The 21,033-nt window shown below is 48.6% G+C and overlaps 1 protein-coding gene across 1 annotated transcript; it reads left to right on the top strand.

Moving 5' to 3' along the window:
* The first annotated feature begins 641 nt into the window (after positions 1 to 641).
* On the top strand, positions 642 to 20,280 carry LOC119130536 (teashirt homolog 1-like). The gene is made up of 2 exons (XM_037264361.1): positions 642 to 1,513; positions 15,676 to 20,280. Exons 1-2 carry the CDS (start codon positions 1,474 to 1,476, stop codon positions 18,873 to 18,875), a joined length of 3,240 nt encoding a protein of 1,079 aa, XP_037120256.1. The 5' UTR covers positions 642 to 1,473; the 3' UTR covers positions 18,876 to 20,280.
* Positions 20,281 to 21,033: the final 753 nt, after the last annotated feature.

Here is a 21,033-nt window from a genome sequence, read left to right as displayed (position 1 = left end):
TTGCGGCCTTTTACGGCCTACGTGCCCTATGTTGAGTACCATCGGTGAAAATTACTCCTCATACTTTGATATTATTGACGTTTTCAGATAGTCTGAGTAACGGGGTCGCGTTGTTTTGAGGGACACACTCCATGACATCCAAAAATTCAAAAGAAAGGACTTGTTTTAAGTCAGCCTGTGGTAAGAGCAATTAATTTGATGATGTCATTTCTGCTGAGTCATGTAGCTTTTTCTCTTCCTGGCTAAAAATGGTTTTTGCGTGTATGTTCAGCATAATTACAATTTCAAATGCGCATGCAAAAACAAGTGCAACAATTACACAGAAGCCACAAACCGGGAGAAAGATTTAAAACCTACTTTGTCTGTTATTTGATATGCAAGTTGGTCATCAAGATGAAGGGGAAACAGAAGTCATTTTCGGCGGTACTCGAGGGCTATTCGGAAATATTAAAATGTAGGAAAACGTTTTGCTACAGTTACATCGATATTCGGATTTTCATTGGGACAGGAAATGTCCTTTGATTTTGTAATGACCCATTTACTGCATAATATAGTTCAGTAGTAACAAATGCATCATATATTTTTATCAAGCCTCGGGTAGGGAAAAAAAAAGATCTCCCAATGTACTTGCGTGTGTGTGCGTGCGTGCGTCTGAATGGGTGCGTGGTGGTTGATGTACGGTGGCGGATTGACGGACAGGTGGGCTCCGTCTTGTCAGGGTGACGCGCCTTGAAGGGGTGGAGTAAAAAAGCAGCCGAGAGGCTGGCCCCGGCTGCGCTGCCTTGCGCGTGTCCGTCCATCAGTGCGAGCAGCGCCGTCATTCTCCTCATCCACGGCGCGGAGGAGCTCTGCTCTTTTTCCGCTTCTTCCACGTCTTGTTGTGTTGCGCTTTGTTTGTTTTGCAATCGCCAACAAGGAGAGCGTGCGCGCGCGCCTGTGAGCCTCGCGGGCTCGCGCACGCCCAATGACTGACACGCCGTGCGAGCGCAGGCACTAAACGTGTCACTCTCTCTTTTTTTTTCCTTCTCGCTCCCACAGAGTGTCACGGAAGCTCCCACGGCCCGCAGCACGGAAGCCCCCCCTCGCCCCCCACGAGAGTTCATGAACAGCTGCCGTACTTTTGGGGCCGCTAAGGTAGGAAATAGTCCCGTCAAAAGAGGGTCTTGCAACGAAGGGGGGCCCGCCTCCCTTCAGTTCCCCGAGCTACCTCCGGCACATCCGTACGGAGCTTTCATGCAACTTCGCGGACCTTCACTCTCCGTTTTTTTTTTTTTTTTTTCCCCCTTGCGGAAATACTCTCTACGAGTAATGCGTTAAAAGCTCCATTTTTATTTTGAAATACTCAAGCAACGCGAAGGACGGATCTACGCGAAGACTCCCGGGACTCGCAGCCGCTTTTTTTTTTTTTTTTTTTTTTTTTTTTGGGGGGGTTGAGCCGTTCGGGGTCTGCATGAAAAGTCCAGCAGCGGCAGCATGCCGAGGAGGAAGCAGCAAGCACCGCGGCGCTCATCAGGTAAACACGCGCACACACACTCAGCCACGACACGCACTTAGATTGACGCGACGCGACGTGAATCGAACACACTAGAGAGGTGATCTATTTAATCCTAGAATTTAAAAATGTATTTGTCAGGGAAATTGAATTATTTTTTTTAGGGGGGGTTGTCAAGGAACAAGAATATTTATTGTGGTAGGGGTGTAACGTTAAAGTTAATATTTTACTGTTTGATGTATTCTGAGAAGTAACCGTTGTCATTACCTGTGACACTAATAATTAACTAATTGTTAATGAGTTTATGTTAATGGTAAACAGAACAACTTTAGCGTTAGTCTAGATTGTTTCATCTTGATTTTAATGTTGCTATTAAGAAACAAGTTTCGCCAACTTATGTTATTTTTTAAAATATTTTTCATGTGTGAAAACGTTTGAAGTGTAAAGATAAAGCAGAACCCCCAAAAAGAGTCTTATTTTCAGCTGGCTCAGGCATTGCCATCCTCGATTTGATGCTTGATTGATCGCCTGTCACGCCGCTGCCTTTCATCTATTCATTGGCGATAAACATCAACCAAATTGTTGGCTACGCATGCGCGAAGCAGCTGGTCACCCCTTTTATTTGGGGGGGCGGAACCCCACCTGACAAATTGAAAGAAAAGTTCTAAAACTGCGACTGAATATAAGGAGATTAATTCCCCAAAAAGGGCTGGGTGGGGGGGGGTCTCCTTGCATGGGGGGTGGGTGTAGGAGTTTTCCTCCTGGAGGGTGTTGGGGCGTAGCGAGATCACAGGGGGAAAAAAAGCAGCCTCTTAACGCCGTGACCTGACCTCTATGTTTGGGAGGTGTCGGACGAGCGGGAGTCGTGACCTGATTTGTAAATGTATGAAAAAGTAGCCTCCCATGCAAGAGTAGTCCACCAAATATCTCCACCAAGGTGGTTTTTGTTTGCGGGTCAAATCTTACCTGTCCGGTTTACTGGGAAGAAAAACTATTGTTCGCTTTTTCCTTTGTTTATCTGCAGTGAATTAATGACTTGTACTGGGAAACTTGTGATATACTTAGTGTAGATATGAGCTTGATTTTTTTTAATTGGTCAGTTTGTGTTTTTGATTGGTCTAACAAAATTTCCGCCGCAGATTCCCAACAGAGGATCTGACGTTCGCCTTGTACACAAAACCCAACGAGGCGAGATGTCGTCGCACTTGTGTGCTTTCACACAGACACGCGGCGCCCGCCCCGTCATCAGATAAATCTGTGACGTCAGCGGCAATGTCGAACGGGAAATCATGGCGTGTTGTCGTTTGCACAGAGCAGTGACTTGGGAAGGGGGGGCAAAACATTTGATCACTCCGGCCCAAATGATGACGCTTGTCACTTTTATCGTTGTTGAAATAGCAGATCCAGCCGGTTTTCCTTGCCTTCATGTTTTGTCGTAGAAACTATCGGATGTAGCATGCTAACATTAGCAAAAACTGCAGTAACGCCAATTCGACTTGTCTGGAATTGTCATCCCGGTCTTTCCCATAAAACATGGTCTGCGATTGTGAATCTCTGCGTTAGTCTCATTAAAAAAAAAAAAAAAGTTGGACATAGCAACACGGATATGATGACGTATCGTACACGAGCCTTAAATATGGCGTAATCGCCAGCTCGTTATTGTCGGAAAACTATTGCAATATGGAATCATGATTTCCTCCAGTCATTCCATCCTTTCAAAGTCACTCAGACGTTCCTCGCCGGGACTTTTCGGGCCTCCCTAAATATCCTGCTCCCCCGTCTGCGTGATTGACACCCAAATAGCGGCGGAAGTCGTTTGAAGTCCACGCCGCGATGACCAAAGCCGAGCCAACGGAATGCTAAACAGGCGTCGGTGAGGAAATGTGAGGTTAAGCAGACTTAATCAAGGTTGCGGACGCGGACACTTTGAAGCGGTCGTGGCTGTAAGGTCTAATTGACAGCGGGCCGTGTTGACGGATGCGCCGCCGTTTGAAGAGCAGGCCGCAAAAGAAGGGCGTTTGGTGCCCCGTTGATCGCCGGCGCTTACTTCCGTCAAGGAGCGTATGGTTTCACTTCATTTGTTTGTGCGCCACTTTATGTCTCTGGCGTTCCTTAGAAAATGTCAATGACGTCACATTTGCATTGTGCGCAAACCAGATTCGATCCGGTTTTGATCCAGATTAAGGAAATATTGATAAAAATTGTATCCTTAGTCAGACCTTAATTTTATGTCATATCTTGGATTGTGAAAAAACAAACTGATAACACACCGCGCTCATCTATGTCACGGGAGGTTTTCCGGTCCACCGAGTGGCCGACACGCATCCGGCGCATCTAAGCTTACCATGCCGCCGCCGCCACCGTCCCTCCCTGGGAGCGTGTTTACATCCCCGGGCAAATCTCACCAGATTTGTACCCTGAGGAATAAAACAAAAGCAGGCTTGGCTCCCGCGAAGAAAAGAGCGGATTTCAGTGGCTCCGTATGTGTGTGTGTGTGTGTGTGTGTGTGTGTGTGTGTGTGTGTGTGCTGCTTCCAATAGGCTCGGTTGCATCAGTGGCAGGGATGCTTTTACTCCCTGTAATGGCACTCAGACGTATCTCCTTTATGGCCGCTGACAATACATCAGTGTTCTCTCATCTGGAACCACATTAGTGCATCTGTTAGTTTTGGCGGAGCAGCACAGTTAGTTTTCTTTTTTTTAAAGTTTCTCTTTTTTTGCTGCAGTCATTTGTCGTCGTTTACGTGCGGAAGATGGCTGATTAAAATCAACGCGGCTATGTCGAGCGGTTTTTAGGATACGTTCCAGTTTCGAACAGGAAGGCAACAGCAGGCCTTTTAGTGTGACCAAGCATCCTGAGCCAAAAATGTACGAGTTTAGAGAGATTGCTAGCAAAGTGCCATATTAAAAGTAGAGGTTACTATATTTGTCCGTATCAGGCGCCGCCCCGTTTTTGCTCAAAGTCAAAAAAGGCATCCCGACTCTTGCGTTTGCCAGCCACAAAATCTTAAATCAAAGCGCTCCACTCTTTGTAATGAACGTGTCAACTAATCACTCAAGGTGGCAGAGTAATTACACAATGACACAGATTGCGTTACAGTCCCGTGGGGGGAAGAAGAAGCAGGGAAAAAAAAACTGAGGACGAGCAACAGTCCCATTGCACTCTGGGATGGCGACGCCTCGTGGTTCCCGAATGCTGCTCACAAAATTACAAGATATCATGTTTTGAAGTTGCCCAATGTTAAAATGATGGTGCAGCAAGGGAAGCCGAATTTGTTGTTGTCGTTAGCCGGCGCGGCACCCGACAGCTGTCAGCCAAGGAAGGCGGCGAGCATGGCGCTATTAGCACCTCACCGATGCTCCTATCTGGACGCCATCTGATAAAGCGTGCCGCCGCGGGAGGCAATTTTTCAAATACACACCAGAACGCGGCGTGCGCATGCGTGCGATTGTCAACGCATCGCCGAGTTTGTCGGATCCACTGATAAGGAAGCGTATGCAAAGTATCATTAAGGGGTGACATTGACGTTGGATAATGTCTTCAAATAGTGGCCAGGGGTGTTTATTTACTCGCTTGCAGATGGGGGAGGCCTTTATTTGTACACAGTTACTACTCGTTTGTGAGGGATGCTTATTTGTCTTGTATCAGGAACGGCGTCTCCCCGGCGGAGGTCACGGTGACGCATGACGGTAGACGAGTAAGACAAGTCAAATATTGCAGAAATTTGGCCGGTCGACCAGGCGACGACGTAAAGGCATTCAGGCCCGCCGCGGCGAGGTAAACCTATCCGCTACTTTAATGAGCTTGAGGGGGAAACAGGAAAGCCTGGCTTTCCACTCCAATGTAACAAAAGATTCCTTGACAGGGAAGCAAGGTCACTTTTTGGGCCTATTTTTTTTTTTTTTTAACAAGCAAAACTTTGAGGCATAAATATACCCTGCAGGTAGGACGTCGTCACTAATCAGCATAGCGTTTGATGCTAATTTGCGGTTTAAAGACATGAAAAAAACATCAGAACCGAGTTCAGAGACAAAGTCGCGTGAGATCACGGCACATTTTTAGTTGTCGGAGCGTGGGACAAAAGGGAAGGAAACGCGGGAGAAAAGTGATGAGTCGTGATTTAGGCAAGATTTTATGGGATTGTCATGACAGCGGCTTTGCTCGCAGCGCTTTCACACCTTGGCGTTTTTACGATTGTTGTCCACTTTGTGTTACATTTCAATGCGTGTCCTCGTGCGATTGGCGCTGGCATTCGTTTTATTGCCGCCTGATTTGTTTGCACTTAGTTTCATAGCTGGATTTATGATTATTTTTTCCTGCATTTCTTGTTGTTTTCCTTAAGTTCCAAGTGCAGAATCCATGAATTATAATGACAACGTATAGCGTCCTGTTGCAAAATGGCCTTTTTCCCGACCCACAGGACTTACTAGATGCTACACGACTGCACTGGCGACGGTTGAATGATAGCTATCGAAAGTGACAGACGAACAGCGCTCGCAGCTGTGACTGCCGCCGTGGCTAGGACAGGCGTCAATTAAGAAGTGGTACCGCAGAGGTGCCTGATGTCTTCTCTCACCTTGTGAGGTGCCTTTTCGGAGAAAAACGTTACCCTTGTCTGAGTCGTTTGCACCCGGCGGCAGTAGCCACGCGGATCCGCTATGGTAATCGTTAGCCAGCGTGTTCGTGTAATTCAATTAGTTGTGTATGTCGTTTCTAATCATGATTGTTATTTACTCAGTACTTTGCACTTTTTAAAATCGTTCACAATTAAGACTAAGTACTATAAATCCACACCTAACATTAGAAGGACATAGAGTGACGACGTTGATGAGTGTGCTATCACCGAATCAGATCAAGACATGTCAGCGGGACATGTCCGCCCCTGTAAGGAAAAAACAGAAAATGCTAATTTGTCTGCGGAATGAAACCTTCAATTTCCCAGCTGATTTCTGTCCTGACATTCCGGTCACAATTTAGCGTCAGTGACTGAAAGAATGAGATCGTCTGGTTGAAGCGAGGCGCCGCCGCAGCCGCCTCCTCCTCCTGTAAAGCGACCGGCCCGGGACGCCCATTGGCTTCCCATCAGGCACCGCTGCGGTCTCTCAGCTGCTTGTACAAGTCATCACTTTGACAGGATGCTCACTTGTCTTGCTGCAGTGTTTTGTTCAAAGAAAAGAAAGTCGTCCATAATGGTAACACACACTGTATTGCAATCTTTGCTAGCTATTGAGCGTGAATGTTTAGAACAGATAGATTAGTCCGTTAATGTATTCGTGGAATAATGAATGACCATCTTAACCAGTAGCAACATCTCTACTCTAATTGAAAAACTTTATTGATTGCATTTAATTTGTTGAACAAAGTAACACAAGAACAATCAATGGAATATCTTCGGGAAGACTCGTTTCACGCCTGACGTCGCCTGGGGAATTCCATCCGGATCTGTTATCTTAATAATAATTGCGTTGATAGTATATGTAAATGTACAAACATGTGAGTGGGTCTCCTCAAGATAATTGTTACTTTTCACGTGCGACTACAATTAACGGCCGATTAATATTGGCACCTTTAAAATAATCGAACTAACCAATGTGGTCCTTGTTTTTTGGCTAATTTGATTGTTACACATTAAAACACAAGGAAAAAAATAGTTATGAAACAAAACAGTCAAACTCTGCCTGTAATTCATATCTCCATTGTTGTAAGCGTAAAGGAACCGAAAAAGAAAATATTGTTTTTATTATATCGTGTCATTAATCAGTGTGATTCTTGTTAGATTAGTTTAGTGTTTACATCCCTCTGTATTGGAGTTTAATTCCTCAAAGTAAACAAGTGGGAAAAATCACAGGCAGGCGCCGCTTCTGAAGTCAAAAACTCATGACTGTCACATATTTTCCGAGAGGCCATTTCCTTCGTGCCAGGCAATAAAACATGTCGCTCGCCGAGGGAATCAAAGCATATTTCTGTTGGCGGCGCTCGTCGTCAAAGGGAAGCCATTGATCGCTGTTTGCTGGAGGTTACGGCAAAGTCGTGGCTTTGTAGTCTCCTGCTTCACCGCATTGATGGGGTGCGGGGCCGTTAGAACCTTGAGATCCCTTGTCTGTTTGACGAAAAGGTGCCCCCAGCCCCCCAGCCCTTCCAAAAAGTTCAAATCTTTGTCTCAGACTTCCTACAGGGTACAGGCAGGGGGTCCTAAGCCCGGCTCTGTAGCGTTAAGTCGTCTGAGCGAACAAACAGCGGGACATTTCTTTACCTTTGTATCCCATTTAGGGAAGATACTACTGTATCGTTTGTTGGATCTGGCTGGACCAAAAAAAAAAAAAGATAGCTTAAGAAACAAGTAGATGGTATAATGACAGTGACGTAATTAACATAACAATGCTTTTGCTCATTTAGTGTAAGTCATCTTAAAGGAGTCACTTTGAGATGACTCGCTAATTAGCAAGAATTGGATCTGGCTGATTCACGGCATCATTTGCGCTTCCATTCTAGCAATTATCCCGAGTTTATTTAGGGGACATCATCTGGTAAACATGCGTTGGAAGTACAGTCGTGCAAAGATATCGGGAATAGTCCAAGTAGAAGTAGCGTTGGAACTTTGATGATTTAACCCGATACTGTCAAAACATAATTTGATGTTTGCAAGATTTGTCCATTCATTGAGTGTTAAGGATTGTTAAGAATTGTCGAATAATCATTTAAAATGGCGTGCACTACTTGGCTACTAGTATAGCGTAGTTTTGTTTTTCTTAAAGTGATATGGAGAGAAGCTTAACTGTAATCGGAGTGGGTTTTATAATTTGGGGCATCTTTTATGTCTCCGACGCCCTAGACGAAGAAGCACCGGCAGGACAAGGGAAGGAAGAAAGAAAAGGGGGTAGAGTGACAGCAGACAAGAAAGAATGAGCGGAGGAGGGGGTGACAGTGGAAAAAGGGGAGGCCAAGCGACAGAAAGAAGTGAAAGAAAAATGAGTTGAGCCATCGGTGAAATAAAGCAAGTGGGAGAAAAGTATCAAGGAAAATGAGGATGGCAGGGGCGGGGGGCCGGGGGGTGAAAGCATTTGGACGTCGAGAGCGGAGAAAGAAAAAGAGAGGGGAGGATGTCACCCATGGCTGCCACTCATCACTCACAGCCTAATGACGCTGTTTTTTTCTCCTCCCCTGCCCGCCAGTCTCCCCCCCTCCCTCTCCCCGCCGTGGGAGAGAGGACGCTATGAGAGGAGTTTAGTAGGAGGGAACTCAGCCCGACCAAAGGGGGTCACTCAGAGTTCACAACGTCCAGGTGGGGCTCTGTCGTTGTTGTTGTTAAAAGTGTCTGGACGGGGACGGCCGTGGTTTACACGAGACGTCCCGCTTGAGAAATGACTTCTAGTTTGACGTTTTGGGAGAGGTTTTGCATACAGACGCTGTCAAAACAAGCCCTGTGGTAGAAAAGGCTGGAAATGTGTCATTTGCATGCCAGGCCAGTAGGGGGTCGTATCCAAAAGCCACCCAGTCGTCATACGTATCGGTTTGGGATTTGAGGTTAACGCTTTTCATTTATTTGAAATCATTTGGAGCTGCAGGTGGCACCCCAGTGGCCTGGTTTAAAGTTGCTTAGGACCTGACGTGGGACTGGCATGATGTTGTTTGATGCATGTTTGCGTGCGGAGAAAACACTTCCTTCTGGGATTGGCTTGCTTCCCATGCCGAGCTTGTGCGTGTGCATGTGTGCGTGTCAGCTCCACTTTGTCCTCGCCGTTTCTGGGAAGCGTCAGCCGTTTAGAACTCAAACGGCCTGATTCTTTTTCTTTTTTTTTTTTTTCTCCCTCTGTCCTCCACCACCACCTCCTCCTCGCTCTCCTCCTCGCACCAAATTTGGGGAACAGCTGGGGCGGCCATGACGATGATTTGTCTCCCTCTGCCCGTCCGCTTGACAGCTTTCAGAGCGCGCACATGCTCGTACGCCGTCGCTAATAAGCACACACACGCCGATACACACTGTAAGACACGTAGCCTTATACAGAGGCCATGTTTTTGCTGGCCGCTGCCAAAACACGGCCATTTCCTTTAAGCCGGGCCAGCCATACATCAGCGTGGGGCCTCCCGGCCCGGATGGCAGGGGCTGACAGAATGACACGTGTCATTTATCAAACGAGGGGGCGCCGGGCCGGGCCGGGCCGGGCGGGGGTCTCAGACAGAGTCCCCGCATCCACAGCAGTCTTTCATGGGATGCATGGCCAAAGCCCATGAACTCATGTCTCATGATGGCTCAAGAAAAACAAATATATATAGGGTTAGAGCCACATGCACAATAATCAGAGAACTAGAAAAAAATTCTTGACAATGCTTTGAACACATTGGAACTTACCTAGTTGTGAAGTGTTCCTTAGAGGCGATTCTCACTCCCTTTCTGGCAAGAACAGGGAGACCATCATATATCAATTTGAGCGAAGCAATGCAAAGGTTCTCCATAAAGGAGTCAGACGTTCTTGCTTCAAGTTTTTTTTTGATTGATTCTTCCAAAGCTTTATAGCCATTTTGCTAAAAGCGTTGGGATAACCAATTACTGTTCGCAGACTTAGTAATTGCTAAATGTCCACGAGAGTTGCAGGTATCATTTCTGTCCACTCGGGGTCACCCTCCTCAGGACGCACACGATATCTGACTATGACTTTGAGTGTGTGTGGCTTTGTTCAAGGCTTTGCTGTATATGAGTGAGTTGTGCTTTGTGACTCTCCAAGCCCAGTTCAGCACTCTTAGCATGCACGCCGCCACAGTCGCGCCGCCATACGCCTCTCTCCCTCCTTCATCACGTCCTCTTCTGTGATCTCACCCCGCCGGTCGACCCTCCCCCCCTAACCCCCACCCTCCCCGTCGTCTCCTCTTTCAAGCGCCCGTTCATTTGTCTTCATAAGCCTAATTTATTCGCCGGGCCCGCAGATGCGCGCTGACACACATCAGTCTCCCTCCCACGCCGCGTGACGCACACTCCCTGGGCGCACACCTGACCTCCCAATACACACACACACACACGCATGCATGCGCAATTGCGCACAGTATACGTGCGCGCAACACGTACTGATGTGTCATGTAGTGCACTACCTCATAGCTTCACCCGCTCAGAGCTCCTCCCCCTGTCGCATTCCTGCACATATGTAGCCATTTGTGTGTGTTTGTGCATGTTAATGTGTTCGTGTGTATTTTTTGGGAGATAGAGGTCACTTTGGGCGGGGAGGGCCGGCTCTTTTTTTATGGCGCTTTCCACACCCGCGCAGCCGTTGGTTGTCTGTCCGCGGTCGGATATTGTGCTCCGTTGAAGGATGGCTTCCTCTCTTCCTGCCTCGCTCCGGCTGGGAGGCTGCTTTGAGCCAACGTGCGCGTACACGTACACACGCGCGCACACACAGCCAAGGCATACATTCATAGTCGCATACAGACCAATTAGCTGGACATGACAAGCTCACCACTGCATCAATTAAGCCTGAGTCCCCGTTTATTTATTTATTTTTGGATGAAACTTGCTCTACCTTTAGTTCTTGCACATGTAAATGTGAGGCCAAAATGTGGATATATGCGATAGATGCCTCCCGCTTCAATCTCCTACACTAATGTCGAAACGTCAACAGCGAAAACTTTGGCTAATGGAACATCGGCCGTCACTGACACTTTGTCACTGGGTTAGAGAGAAGAAAAAAAACGAAGTTGGCCAAGCAGAAAGGATAATAGCTTTCACGGTGCACAATTGGCGGAATTTCCCCGGTGACACATGCGGTTGAAAGCGCTCAAATATTTTGGGACGTCTCGGTCGTCCCGAGCAGACTTCCACCCGGAGGCTTTTTGTGGTTCTAATTAATTTCCCTGAAGTCACTTTTATGGCTATTCATGTTCCTTCTTTTCCTTTTTATTTCCTCTTATTTTTTAACTATCCCTGAAAAGAAAAAGTTGCGTCATACTTGCATTTGAACACTTATTCAATGTCTTGATTTCAATGTCGATGCAAATAAAGAGGAAAGTTTGTGACCTGACGTGACCCAAACGGTTTTGGCTGTACGCCATCGCATCTAAATTGTTATAGAAGTAGCTAATTGCTATTTATTAGATACTATGTGTCTTAATAATCAAAAGATATATCTTGCAGATTAGTGTGTTGGTTTGTATTCAAAGTAGTGTGCCAGTCATCCTTCCTCGGAGCGTAACATTGTTTCCTCCGTCGCCACTTTGGGTCCCTGGAGTCGAAAAGCTCCATTTGAACGCCTCTATTCATAGTCCAGGGACACGCTGGCATTTTTTCACAGATTCTATTGTTTTCAATAGTCGCTGAGCGGTTTTCCCCAGCGCGGAAAAACTTGAAAACTAGTCGGTCAATGCTTTTCCGCTCTCTATTGTCCACGCCGGCGTCGGTGATTTATGGTAATTATCCATCTTTTGGGGGTCATCTGTCAAGCGGCTTGTCGCTAGGCGATGGGAGCAGATGTTGTTTAGTCGGCCGCAAGACGGGAAGATGGTCCGGGGCAGCGCAGGTGAACTCAAACTGTGTGTGCGGTGTGGTGGAGAGTGTGTGCGTGTGTGTGGGGGGATAAGAAACATCACCATTTCATTCGTAACCTTCAGTCGTAATACCTGTGATTAACTGGAGTGTATTGGAGTCAAATATGGACTCCCCAAATGCAATTCCTCGTCCATTCCGGTGCGCCTTAGCAGCATTTAAGCACGCCTGAGTGATAAATAAGCGACGGAATATATTGAAGTGTTGCTTGACCTACATGGAGTCAGCTGAGCCAATGTCTCACAGTGGCAACATTTGTAATTAGCATTAGTAACGCTTTATGTGCACTTTGCCTCCAAAAACAAACCAGATGGTTTGGAATGCCTGCGCAGCACAAGAGCGCAGTTGTTGTTCCAACCCTCCACTGTGTGTGTGTGTGTGTGTGTCTTTGCGTGTGTACACATGGAGCCGGGGGGGTTGCACGTGCCACGAGCTAACGGCCGTTGTTTAATCTCAAAACAAACGCTCGTCGGGCAGTGTAGAGAAGCCAGTGTAGAGAAGCCAGCGTTGTGCGCGATTGGTCGATAATGTCAAAAATGTATCAACAGTTTTGGCCCGCGCCCTTTTCTCCAACATGGCGGTACGGTGAAGGCGGACTTAAAAGATGTGGGAAGTAATAATGTCATTTTATTTACAGCCTCTTACCTCCTCGCAGGTCAGTGACACACACTGATCAGGCTTGTCCAAAGCCATCAGAGGTGAGTGGCAGCCAATGGAGGGCCCGGTGACAAAGCGAAACGGGACGGCCGTCGCGGAAGGGGCTCGCTAAACGGTGCGAGGGGGGGGCGGGCTTAGGCTGGAACGCGGCGGGTAAATCAGCGGGGGTGAAAGCTGGCGGAATTGGACATTAGCGCTGCAAATGAGAGATGGGATTGGCCTCTCGGTGGAGACGACGTGAATAAATGAAGATGCGTTACAGGGGAAAATGCGTTTGTATGTGCGCACGTAGGGGAGCTTGATTGTTTTGGACGGCGTGACACAAGATGGCTGACGTATGACAAGTGCTACTTTATTGGGTAATAAAGCACTTTGGACAAGCAGAAGTAACTGGGTCATTTGGGGAAGATTGTTCACACATGCATTTGTGTGCAAAAGCACTTGGACAACCCTCTGTGTAGCATACCTCATAAGAGACTTTCCGGTCAATTAATTGCGTGTCGTTGACTTTTTTCCATCCATTCCCGTTAATGTAAGATTTAAATGACGGCCATTTTACATGCCAAGTACGTGAGCCAAAATGTAGTCCGCTACTCAGACGAGCGCAGCCATTGTCCAAATACCTAAACTTGCACGCGTGTGTATGCCCTTTGCTAATGTAGCATGTCAGTGTATGTGTGTGTAGGAGCTAATGTTTTAGAGGACCTCACACATTTCCCTGCCCTGGGGGAGGTATGTTGTTCTTTGTGGTGAGGGGGTGTTGTGGTGTCCCACTGTGGTGTCACCTGTCTGCAGCAGGAAATCCTGGACTGTACACAGCAACAGTGACAGGCTCCACTCCAAACACACACAGATGGCATAGCCTCTTACACACACACACACACACACACACACCTTTTGTAGCCTTTGTCTGAGTACATTTGTTGTAATGTTGTTTAGCATCGGTTAGCCCAGTGTTTATTCTCACTTGTATAGTTCCTGCTCCTGCACACTAGTGGATGTCAATCCAAACGATGCAGTGTCAGATAATAGATGAAGATGCCAAGACGTGGGGATTTTTTTGGGCCACGCCCCAAAATATTCTCGCAGTCTGTCAATGTGTGCCAGGTTGTCCGGTAGTTCGCACTTCATGTGCCGCTTTCATACCGGTGGCCAACAAACTGTGCCTAGGCTGAATTGATTGGCTTCGGTTGGCAGAGAGGCCGCAGTGTGGAAAAGAAGCAGGCACCCAAGATAAAACTGTCCTGCATTTGCGAGTGTGTTGTAGTTGTTTCACTGGGTTCCCACATCCTCTCCCCGAGTGGGCTTTGTACATTTTTGACTGACAACCACAACAGACACCTCCATTTTAATCCCCCCCTCGGCCCTCCTCCCTCGCCGTCTTTTGTTCCGCCCGAAAGCAGCCGCGTCAGCATCTTTCCTCATCTCTGATTGCCTTATTAGCCGGAGGTGGCACTCGCAGTGTTTTTTTCCCTGTGTCGTACACAGATGGTGGAGAAGTGGTTGTTTGGGCTTTTAGCCGTTGCGTGCCGCTCCCACAAACCTTCACGCACTTTGGCTTTTTCCCCCCCACTTTGTTTGTTGCGCTGTCATCCAAGCTTTTGTCTTAAACTTGAACCCACCACCTCGGCCACGTTTAGATTTCTACGCTTAGACCAGAGCATTTACAATAGGCCGAATTTGGTGAACGGCCCGAGCCGAGTGTAATTAGAATAGTTGGTTGTAAGACAAAAAGGGATGCGTGTTGAGTCTTTATGCCTCCAAAAGACGCAGAAAGAGAAAAGAGGAGGGGGTGCTTGCAACAGTTGAAGCTGCAGCTTTTCCCAGGCAGCTGTGACTGGCACCTCACACACATCAGGTATTATGTCCACTCCTATTATGGGATGGAGTGCAACATGCTGTTTGAAGCTGACAGCACATCTGCCTCCTCGCTGGAGACTCATTCTGGCACCTCAGACAAGCATCTTACCCGAGATGGATTTGGGGGAGGGAAGGCGAAGGGATAGGGGGCTAGCATTAGATTTTTTTATACTCGACACCCCCCCCCCCCCCACCCCCCCACACTCGGCCCCAAACCCCTCCTGGAAATATTGAGTTTCTTTACAATGTCGCCTCATTTTGAGTCAAGCGTCTTTCAAAGCGCGACCGGGCTGTCATGTCCGCTGGCGCTTTTCCCTCGCCCCACGCTGGGAAGACTTCCACCGCCGTAGCCAAGTCCACTCCTCCCCGCCAACCACGTCTTGGCGAGGTGCCCCGAACTGGCACGCTCTCCCGTTCTCGCACCATCTCCGTTACTGGGAAGGCCAAATCGTGTGCGCACGTCCAGTCCAATTGAAGGATTGTGTCAGTTTTCCCACGTGAGCCGCTACTTTAGATGTTGTGGTATGTTGGATGTTATGTTTAGTAGTTCATCCATCATTCGATGCAGCTTTTTCCCTTGCCTAGTAGTGGTGCAGTAACGCTTCATCAATTTGTTCTTACCTTTTTTAAGAATATGGAATAACCACTTGTGTTCCCGGCGCACAAATATAATCTTCATGTGATTTTTTTTTTTTAGGATCTAGAAGTATTATTGTAAACATTTACGGTAATTCTGACCACTCTGTAATTTTCTTCCCATTTGACTGCGGAGTTGGAACGGCCACGGTGTCATTCCAAAACAGTTTAGAAAATGTCTCAATAAAGTCAAAGGTCCGTTGTAGCTACGTAAGGATGACTTATTTTGCTTCAGCTGGCGTAATGGCCATGTGTCCCAATTGTTGAGTCACAGGTGTCAGATTGAAGGCCAGGTGACCATCCATCCAGCTGCCGCGGCTCTCTAAAGCGACAGAAATACGCCAAACGGAAAGGATTTATTTTTATTTTGGCTGAAAATGTCAAGATGAACATACAATCCCTTGTTTGCATGATTTTGACAATACCCGGTCTGTGTGTTGTAATTCGAAACCTTCATAGTAATTTGCTTGAAATGAACCAAACATGTTTTTTTGCTTTCCAGCTTACGGTCCAGAGGACGAATTTGGATCCGACAAGGCAGATGAAGAGGAAACCCTTCAGGATGACGCCCTGTCTCCCGACGGACAGGACACCGACTACTTGTTCAACGACGAGGAGGACGCCGGGGATCGATTCAGCTGCCAGAACTCGCCGTTCAGCAACGGCACAAACCCGGACGCCGGCTACGCCTCGCCGCTCAGCGCGGCCAGCGACCACCCGGCGGACCTGGAGACACCCCCCTCGGTCAATGGCGCTCGGCAAAATCTGGAGGAGAAACAGGATGAGACCGTCGAGCCGCTCAACGGCCTCTCTTTGCGGGACAGTTTGGCCAAAATGAAAGCCGTCTACGCGAACTTGATGTCGGACGCCTCGTGGAGCATTGCTTCGGACGTGCCGAAAGCTCAACCGAAAGACCAGGTAGCGTTCGGCAAGAGCAACAAAAGCGGACAACACCACGAGAGCAACGGGATCCTAAACAACCACGGCCGATCAAACGTCCCGTCAAAGAGCCGGTCGAGCGGCCCCTGCGCTAGCGCCAATCTGACCCCCGCCACTACCGTGGCATCACGAACGGCATCCGACGGCACGGGAGTCAATTCGGGGCTAGCCTACGACTGGCACCAGGCGGCTCTGGCCAAAACCTTTCGCCACACGCCCTACCAGCTTCTCCCAGAACCGAGCCTCTTCAGCACCGTCCAGCTGTACAGGCAAAACAACAAGCTGTACGGACCCGTGTTCACGGGCGCCAGTAAGTTCAGGTGCAAGGACTGCAGCGCGGCCTACGACACCTTGGTGGGCCTGACCATTCACATGAACGAGACGGGCCACTACCGCGACGACAATAAAGACACGGAGGACGATCGGGGCAAGAAGTGGTCCAAGCCTCGTAAGCGCTCCCTGCTGGAAATGGAGGGCAAAGAGGACGCCCAGAAGGTTCTCAAATGTATGTACTGCGGCCACTCCTTTGAGTCCTTGCAGGATCTCAGCGTCCACATGATCAAAACAAAACACTATCAGAAAGTGCCTCTGAAAGAACCCATGCCGGCTCTGGCCTCCAAGCTGGTCCCGCCCACCAAAAAAAGAGCCTTTCACGAGTTAATGTCGCCCGGCTCGCCCGACTCTGCGTCCTCCGGCGTCCCGCTGGGAGAGACGGCCAAAGAGCAGAGGCTGAGCAATCCTTACGTCACGCCCAACAACCGCTACGGTTACCAGAACGGCGCCAGCTACACGTGGCAATTCGAGGCCCGCAAGGCGCAAATCCTCAAATGCATGGAGTGCGGCAGTTCCCATGACACCTTGCAGCAACTGACGGCGCACATGATGGTCACGGGTCACTTTCTCAAAGTCACCAACTCGGCGTCAAAAAAGGGGAAGCAACTGGTTTTCGATCCCTCTAGCGAGGAGAAATTTCAGTCCATCCCCTTGCCTCCGACGACTTGCAAGCTCCCGGTTCCCGACGAGAAGTCGCAACCCGACTCCCCTTTGCGGCCGGTAACGCCCGAGGAGGAGAAAGGCGAGGGAGAGGATGGTGAGGCAGAAGAAGAGACTGAAACGACATTGGAAGTAGAGACAAAAATTAAAGAAGAGAAGGAAGATCCACCTGAGAAGTCAGATAAGCCAGAGGCCAAGTCCTACCAGTATCTCAGAGAAGAGGACTTGGAGGAGGCACCTAAAGGCGGACTGGACATCTTGAAATCATTGGCAAACACGGTGTCGAGCGCAATAAGCAAGGCCCAGACGGGCACCCCGACGTGGGGCGGCTACCCCAGCATCCACGCCGCCTACCAGTTTCAGGGCTCCCTCAAGTCGACGCTTCCGTCTTGCGCCCAGGTTCAGCCTTTATTCAGCAGCAGCAGCTCCGTAAAGGTAGCGCTTCCCTCCGACTCGTCGCCCGGCAGCCCGTCTTCGTCGCCGAGCCTCAAGAACAACGTGCAGGCCATGGAGAAACTGGTAGAGAAGGTGACTGGGAAAAGCCTGGGGAAAAGTGAGAAGGAAGAGAAAGGCAGGTGCGCCAAGTCACCGTCGCCAAATTGGAAGGATAAACGTGTTTCGCCCAATTCAGATAAGACCGACAGAATTCATTGGAGAAGTAAAGAGAGTAGAAAGGGTATGCGGATGAAGGAGGAGGAAGCAAGGTCTCCTAAAAAGTTACGCGATGACGTCCGCAACAACCTGAGCATCATTACCGACCACTCCCCAGAGCGGCCCCTCCTTAACCCCCTCAGCGCACTGCAGTCCGTCATGAACACCCACTTGGGCAAAGCCGCCAAGGTGATCGTGCCCTTCGGCGACCCCTTCGCCACGCTCCACAAGCTCAACGGCAAGTCGGCGGTCACCAAGCCGGCCGACCTGTCGGCCGAGTACCAAAACGATGAGCAGCCCATGGATTTGACCAAATCGAGGAGCGCCCACGGAACGGCACCTGCGAACGGTACCGCGGTGAACCCGCAGCCGGTCTCCAAAAGCGCGTCCCGGTCATCATCCCCTCCCCTGGGCGAGAACGCTTTAATGGACATATCCGACATGGTGAAGAATCTGACGGGCCGCTCGACGCCCAAGTCCACCACACCGTCCTCCGCGTCGGACAAGTCGGACGTCGACGGGGGGACTTTGGAGGATGGGGAGCTGTCCCCCGTCCAGAGGAGGAAAGGGCGGCAGTCCAACTGGAATCCGCAGCACCTCCTGATCCTCCAGGCACAGTTCGCCTCCAGCTTGCGCGAGACCGCCGAGGGGAAGTTTGTCATCAGCGACCTGGGCCCGCAGGAGCGGGTACGCATCTGCAAATTCACCGGTCTCTCCATGACCACCATCTCGCATTGGCTGGCCAATGTGAAGTACCAGCTAAAGCGGACCGGCGGCACCAAGTTCCTGAAGAACATGGACACCGGGCAGCCGTTGTTTCTATGCGGCGACTGCGCCTCCCAGTTCAGAACTCCTTCCTCCTACATTCGCCACTTGGAGTCCCACCTGGGCTTCACCCTGCGGGACCTCTCCAAGCTCTCCATAGACTTCCTGGAGCAGCAGACGGTCGGCAGGACGGACGATAAGACCCTCGGTCAGTCGGAGTTCACGGAACACGACGACGACGGGTGCGTTAGGCCCTTTGTGACCAAGCACGCTATCAAACTGCACCTGCGCAAGACGCACGGCAACTCCCCCGAGGACCACTTGATCTTTGTCAAAGAGTTTGACAAGCAGTGACTAGAGCGCGCCGTTGCGTTACGGGACAGACGTGGCACCCAAAAAGCCTAGGTTGAATCCGTGGGAACCACAAATGTACAAAGCGTCGTCACGGCGCACACAGTCGCTTTGCCAATGTGTGTATCACGCTTTATTTCCATGTTGAATTGGCAATGGAAAACGTTGGACAAATAAACAGCCACGTATGGTATTTGTTGTTTAGTTTGTTGTCGTTTGGGTCAAATGTCAGGGCGATGATGAATTCTTTTGTAAAGCATAAGTTATGTTAGAACTGTTGTCTTCTGATGATGTCAAAGGGGGGAATGATCCAACCCCCTCCCATAAACATATATATAAACAAAACGTAAAGATTGGAATAGGTCGGGTTGATATGTAAGTTGCCACAATTTTACCTGTCACCCGCCGTATCATATGCAGGACAAACCTTTTTGGTAATGACCTCAATGCTGCTCAGTCTTGTGTGTTCAGTGTAGTTGATTGAAATGTAATTGCGAAAGCGGGTCAATGTTGGTGTGGAATTGAAAGTTATTGATTTGTTTTTAAATTTCATCCTGGAAATGGAATCATGGAAATAAAGCATGATACACAGAAAATTATGCCACATAGTGTAAGAAATCATTGATGCATTATGGCCATACTAGGTGGTGCAAGGTGTTTGGGATGGGGGGGGGGGTCCTTGCACCGTTCCAAAGCCAAAACATTGCGGGTTGCTGTAAATTGACCAAAACGGCGTCGCAACCGTGTTGTGGGCGCACTGCATCTTTTATGAGCCTTTGGGAACGGTCCATCTGTCGTTTTAAAAGTGGACCGGCGCTCCCCTGTTTGTGTCACGGTCAACGCGCGTATTATTTATGAGCTTGTTTGTGCATGTTTTAATGTAAAGCGGCGGGCGGGCGGGCGGGCGGCAAATGAGGGGAAGCTCCATTTTGGAACAATTGACAACCATTGAAATGAAGGTGAAGCGGTTGAAGGATGCTGTAAAAATGTTATTGTAGCTATTTAAGCAAGTGGCAAGGAATGAATAAATCACAGCCGCTTTCAAAAGAGCAAGCAAAAGAAAGGTAGCATCGCAAGTATTTGCATTAGTTGGGTGATTGTTGTAAAAGGAATCAAGTGTGAATAATGAGCAAGCAGATGCGTGTGGGCATATTTCGCTTGTTCCAACGCCACATTGTTTGTACCGTGTAAATTTTTATAATGTTATTTTGTAAACAAAGATGGCCGAAAGTGTATCATGTTAGGTATAGTTCTGATTTTTATTTGTCATTAAGTGTGGTTACCACAAAAGCACTTGTAACACAAAAATGAAGGAACAAATTGATTTTCTTGGAGTTTATCTTGTTAATTTTCAATGATGCTATTTTTGTCTTTGGTTGTAAAATAAAGGCCATGGTTTCAACTTCAACGCTGTCACTGTGTAGTGTACAAAAGAAAGCTGGTTGAAAAACATGGAAGATGACAGATTATGATCAAAATAATCGACATATATGTAATAATTAGTGGTGTGAAGCGCAAACAAATGGTAAGAGTCATTCATGGCACATTTAAATGTAACCCATCGACGGTGCTGTGGTGGAGAGAGTGAGCAGCACCAGGTTCCTGGGGGTGCACATCAGTGAGGATCTCTCCTGGTCCACCAACTTCGCATCACTGGCGAAGAACGCTCAGCGCCGCCTGAGTTTCCGCAGGAAGTACAAGTGCTCCTCCGGCCGTCATGACTACATTCTACCGTGGCACCATTGAGAGCGTCCTCTCCAGTTGTATCGCTGCACTGAATACAACATGAAGGCCCTGCAGCGCATAGTGAACACGGCTGGTAAGATTATTGGTGCTTCACTCCCCTCCCTGAAGGGCATTTACACCTCCCGTCTCACCCGCAAGGCGACCGCGATTGTGTGTGATGTGAGTCACCCCGCTCACTCTTTGTTTGATCTTCTGCCCTCTGGGAAGAGAGAGGTACAGGAGCCTCCGCTCCCGCACCACCAGACTCACCAACAGCTTCATACTCAGGATCCTGAACTCTCTCCCCCCTTCTGCGTAGCGTCCTGTACTTTTGCGCTCTATTCTGACTGTCTGCTGTATGCACACTTGCTCCATTTTTGCTCCTCTTATTTATTGTGTTATTTGTTTATTTATTATTTATTCATCACTCTTATTT

This window comes from Syngnathus acus, chromosome 11, assembly GCF_901709675.1.
Source record: "Syngnathus acus chromosome 11, fSynAcu1.2, whole genome shotgun sequence".
Lineage (NCBI taxonomy): Eukaryota > Metazoa > Chordata > Actinopteri > Syngnathiformes > Syngnathidae > Syngnathus > Syngnathus acus.
The sequence above is the reverse complement of the archived record's forward strand: the minus strand, read 5'-3'. Positions and strand labels throughout refer to the sequence as shown.

Bases quoted from the DNA above. Each gene is read 5' to 3' on its own strand.
- LOC119130536 (XM_037264361.1), top strand. From the start codon at position 1,474: ATGCCGAGGAGGAAGCAGCAAGCACCGCGGCGCTCATCAG. The intron at 1,514-15,675 runs GTAAACACGCGC...TTTGCTTTCCAG, and splicing joins AGCACCGCGGCGCTCATCAG to CTTACGGTCCAGAGGACGAA.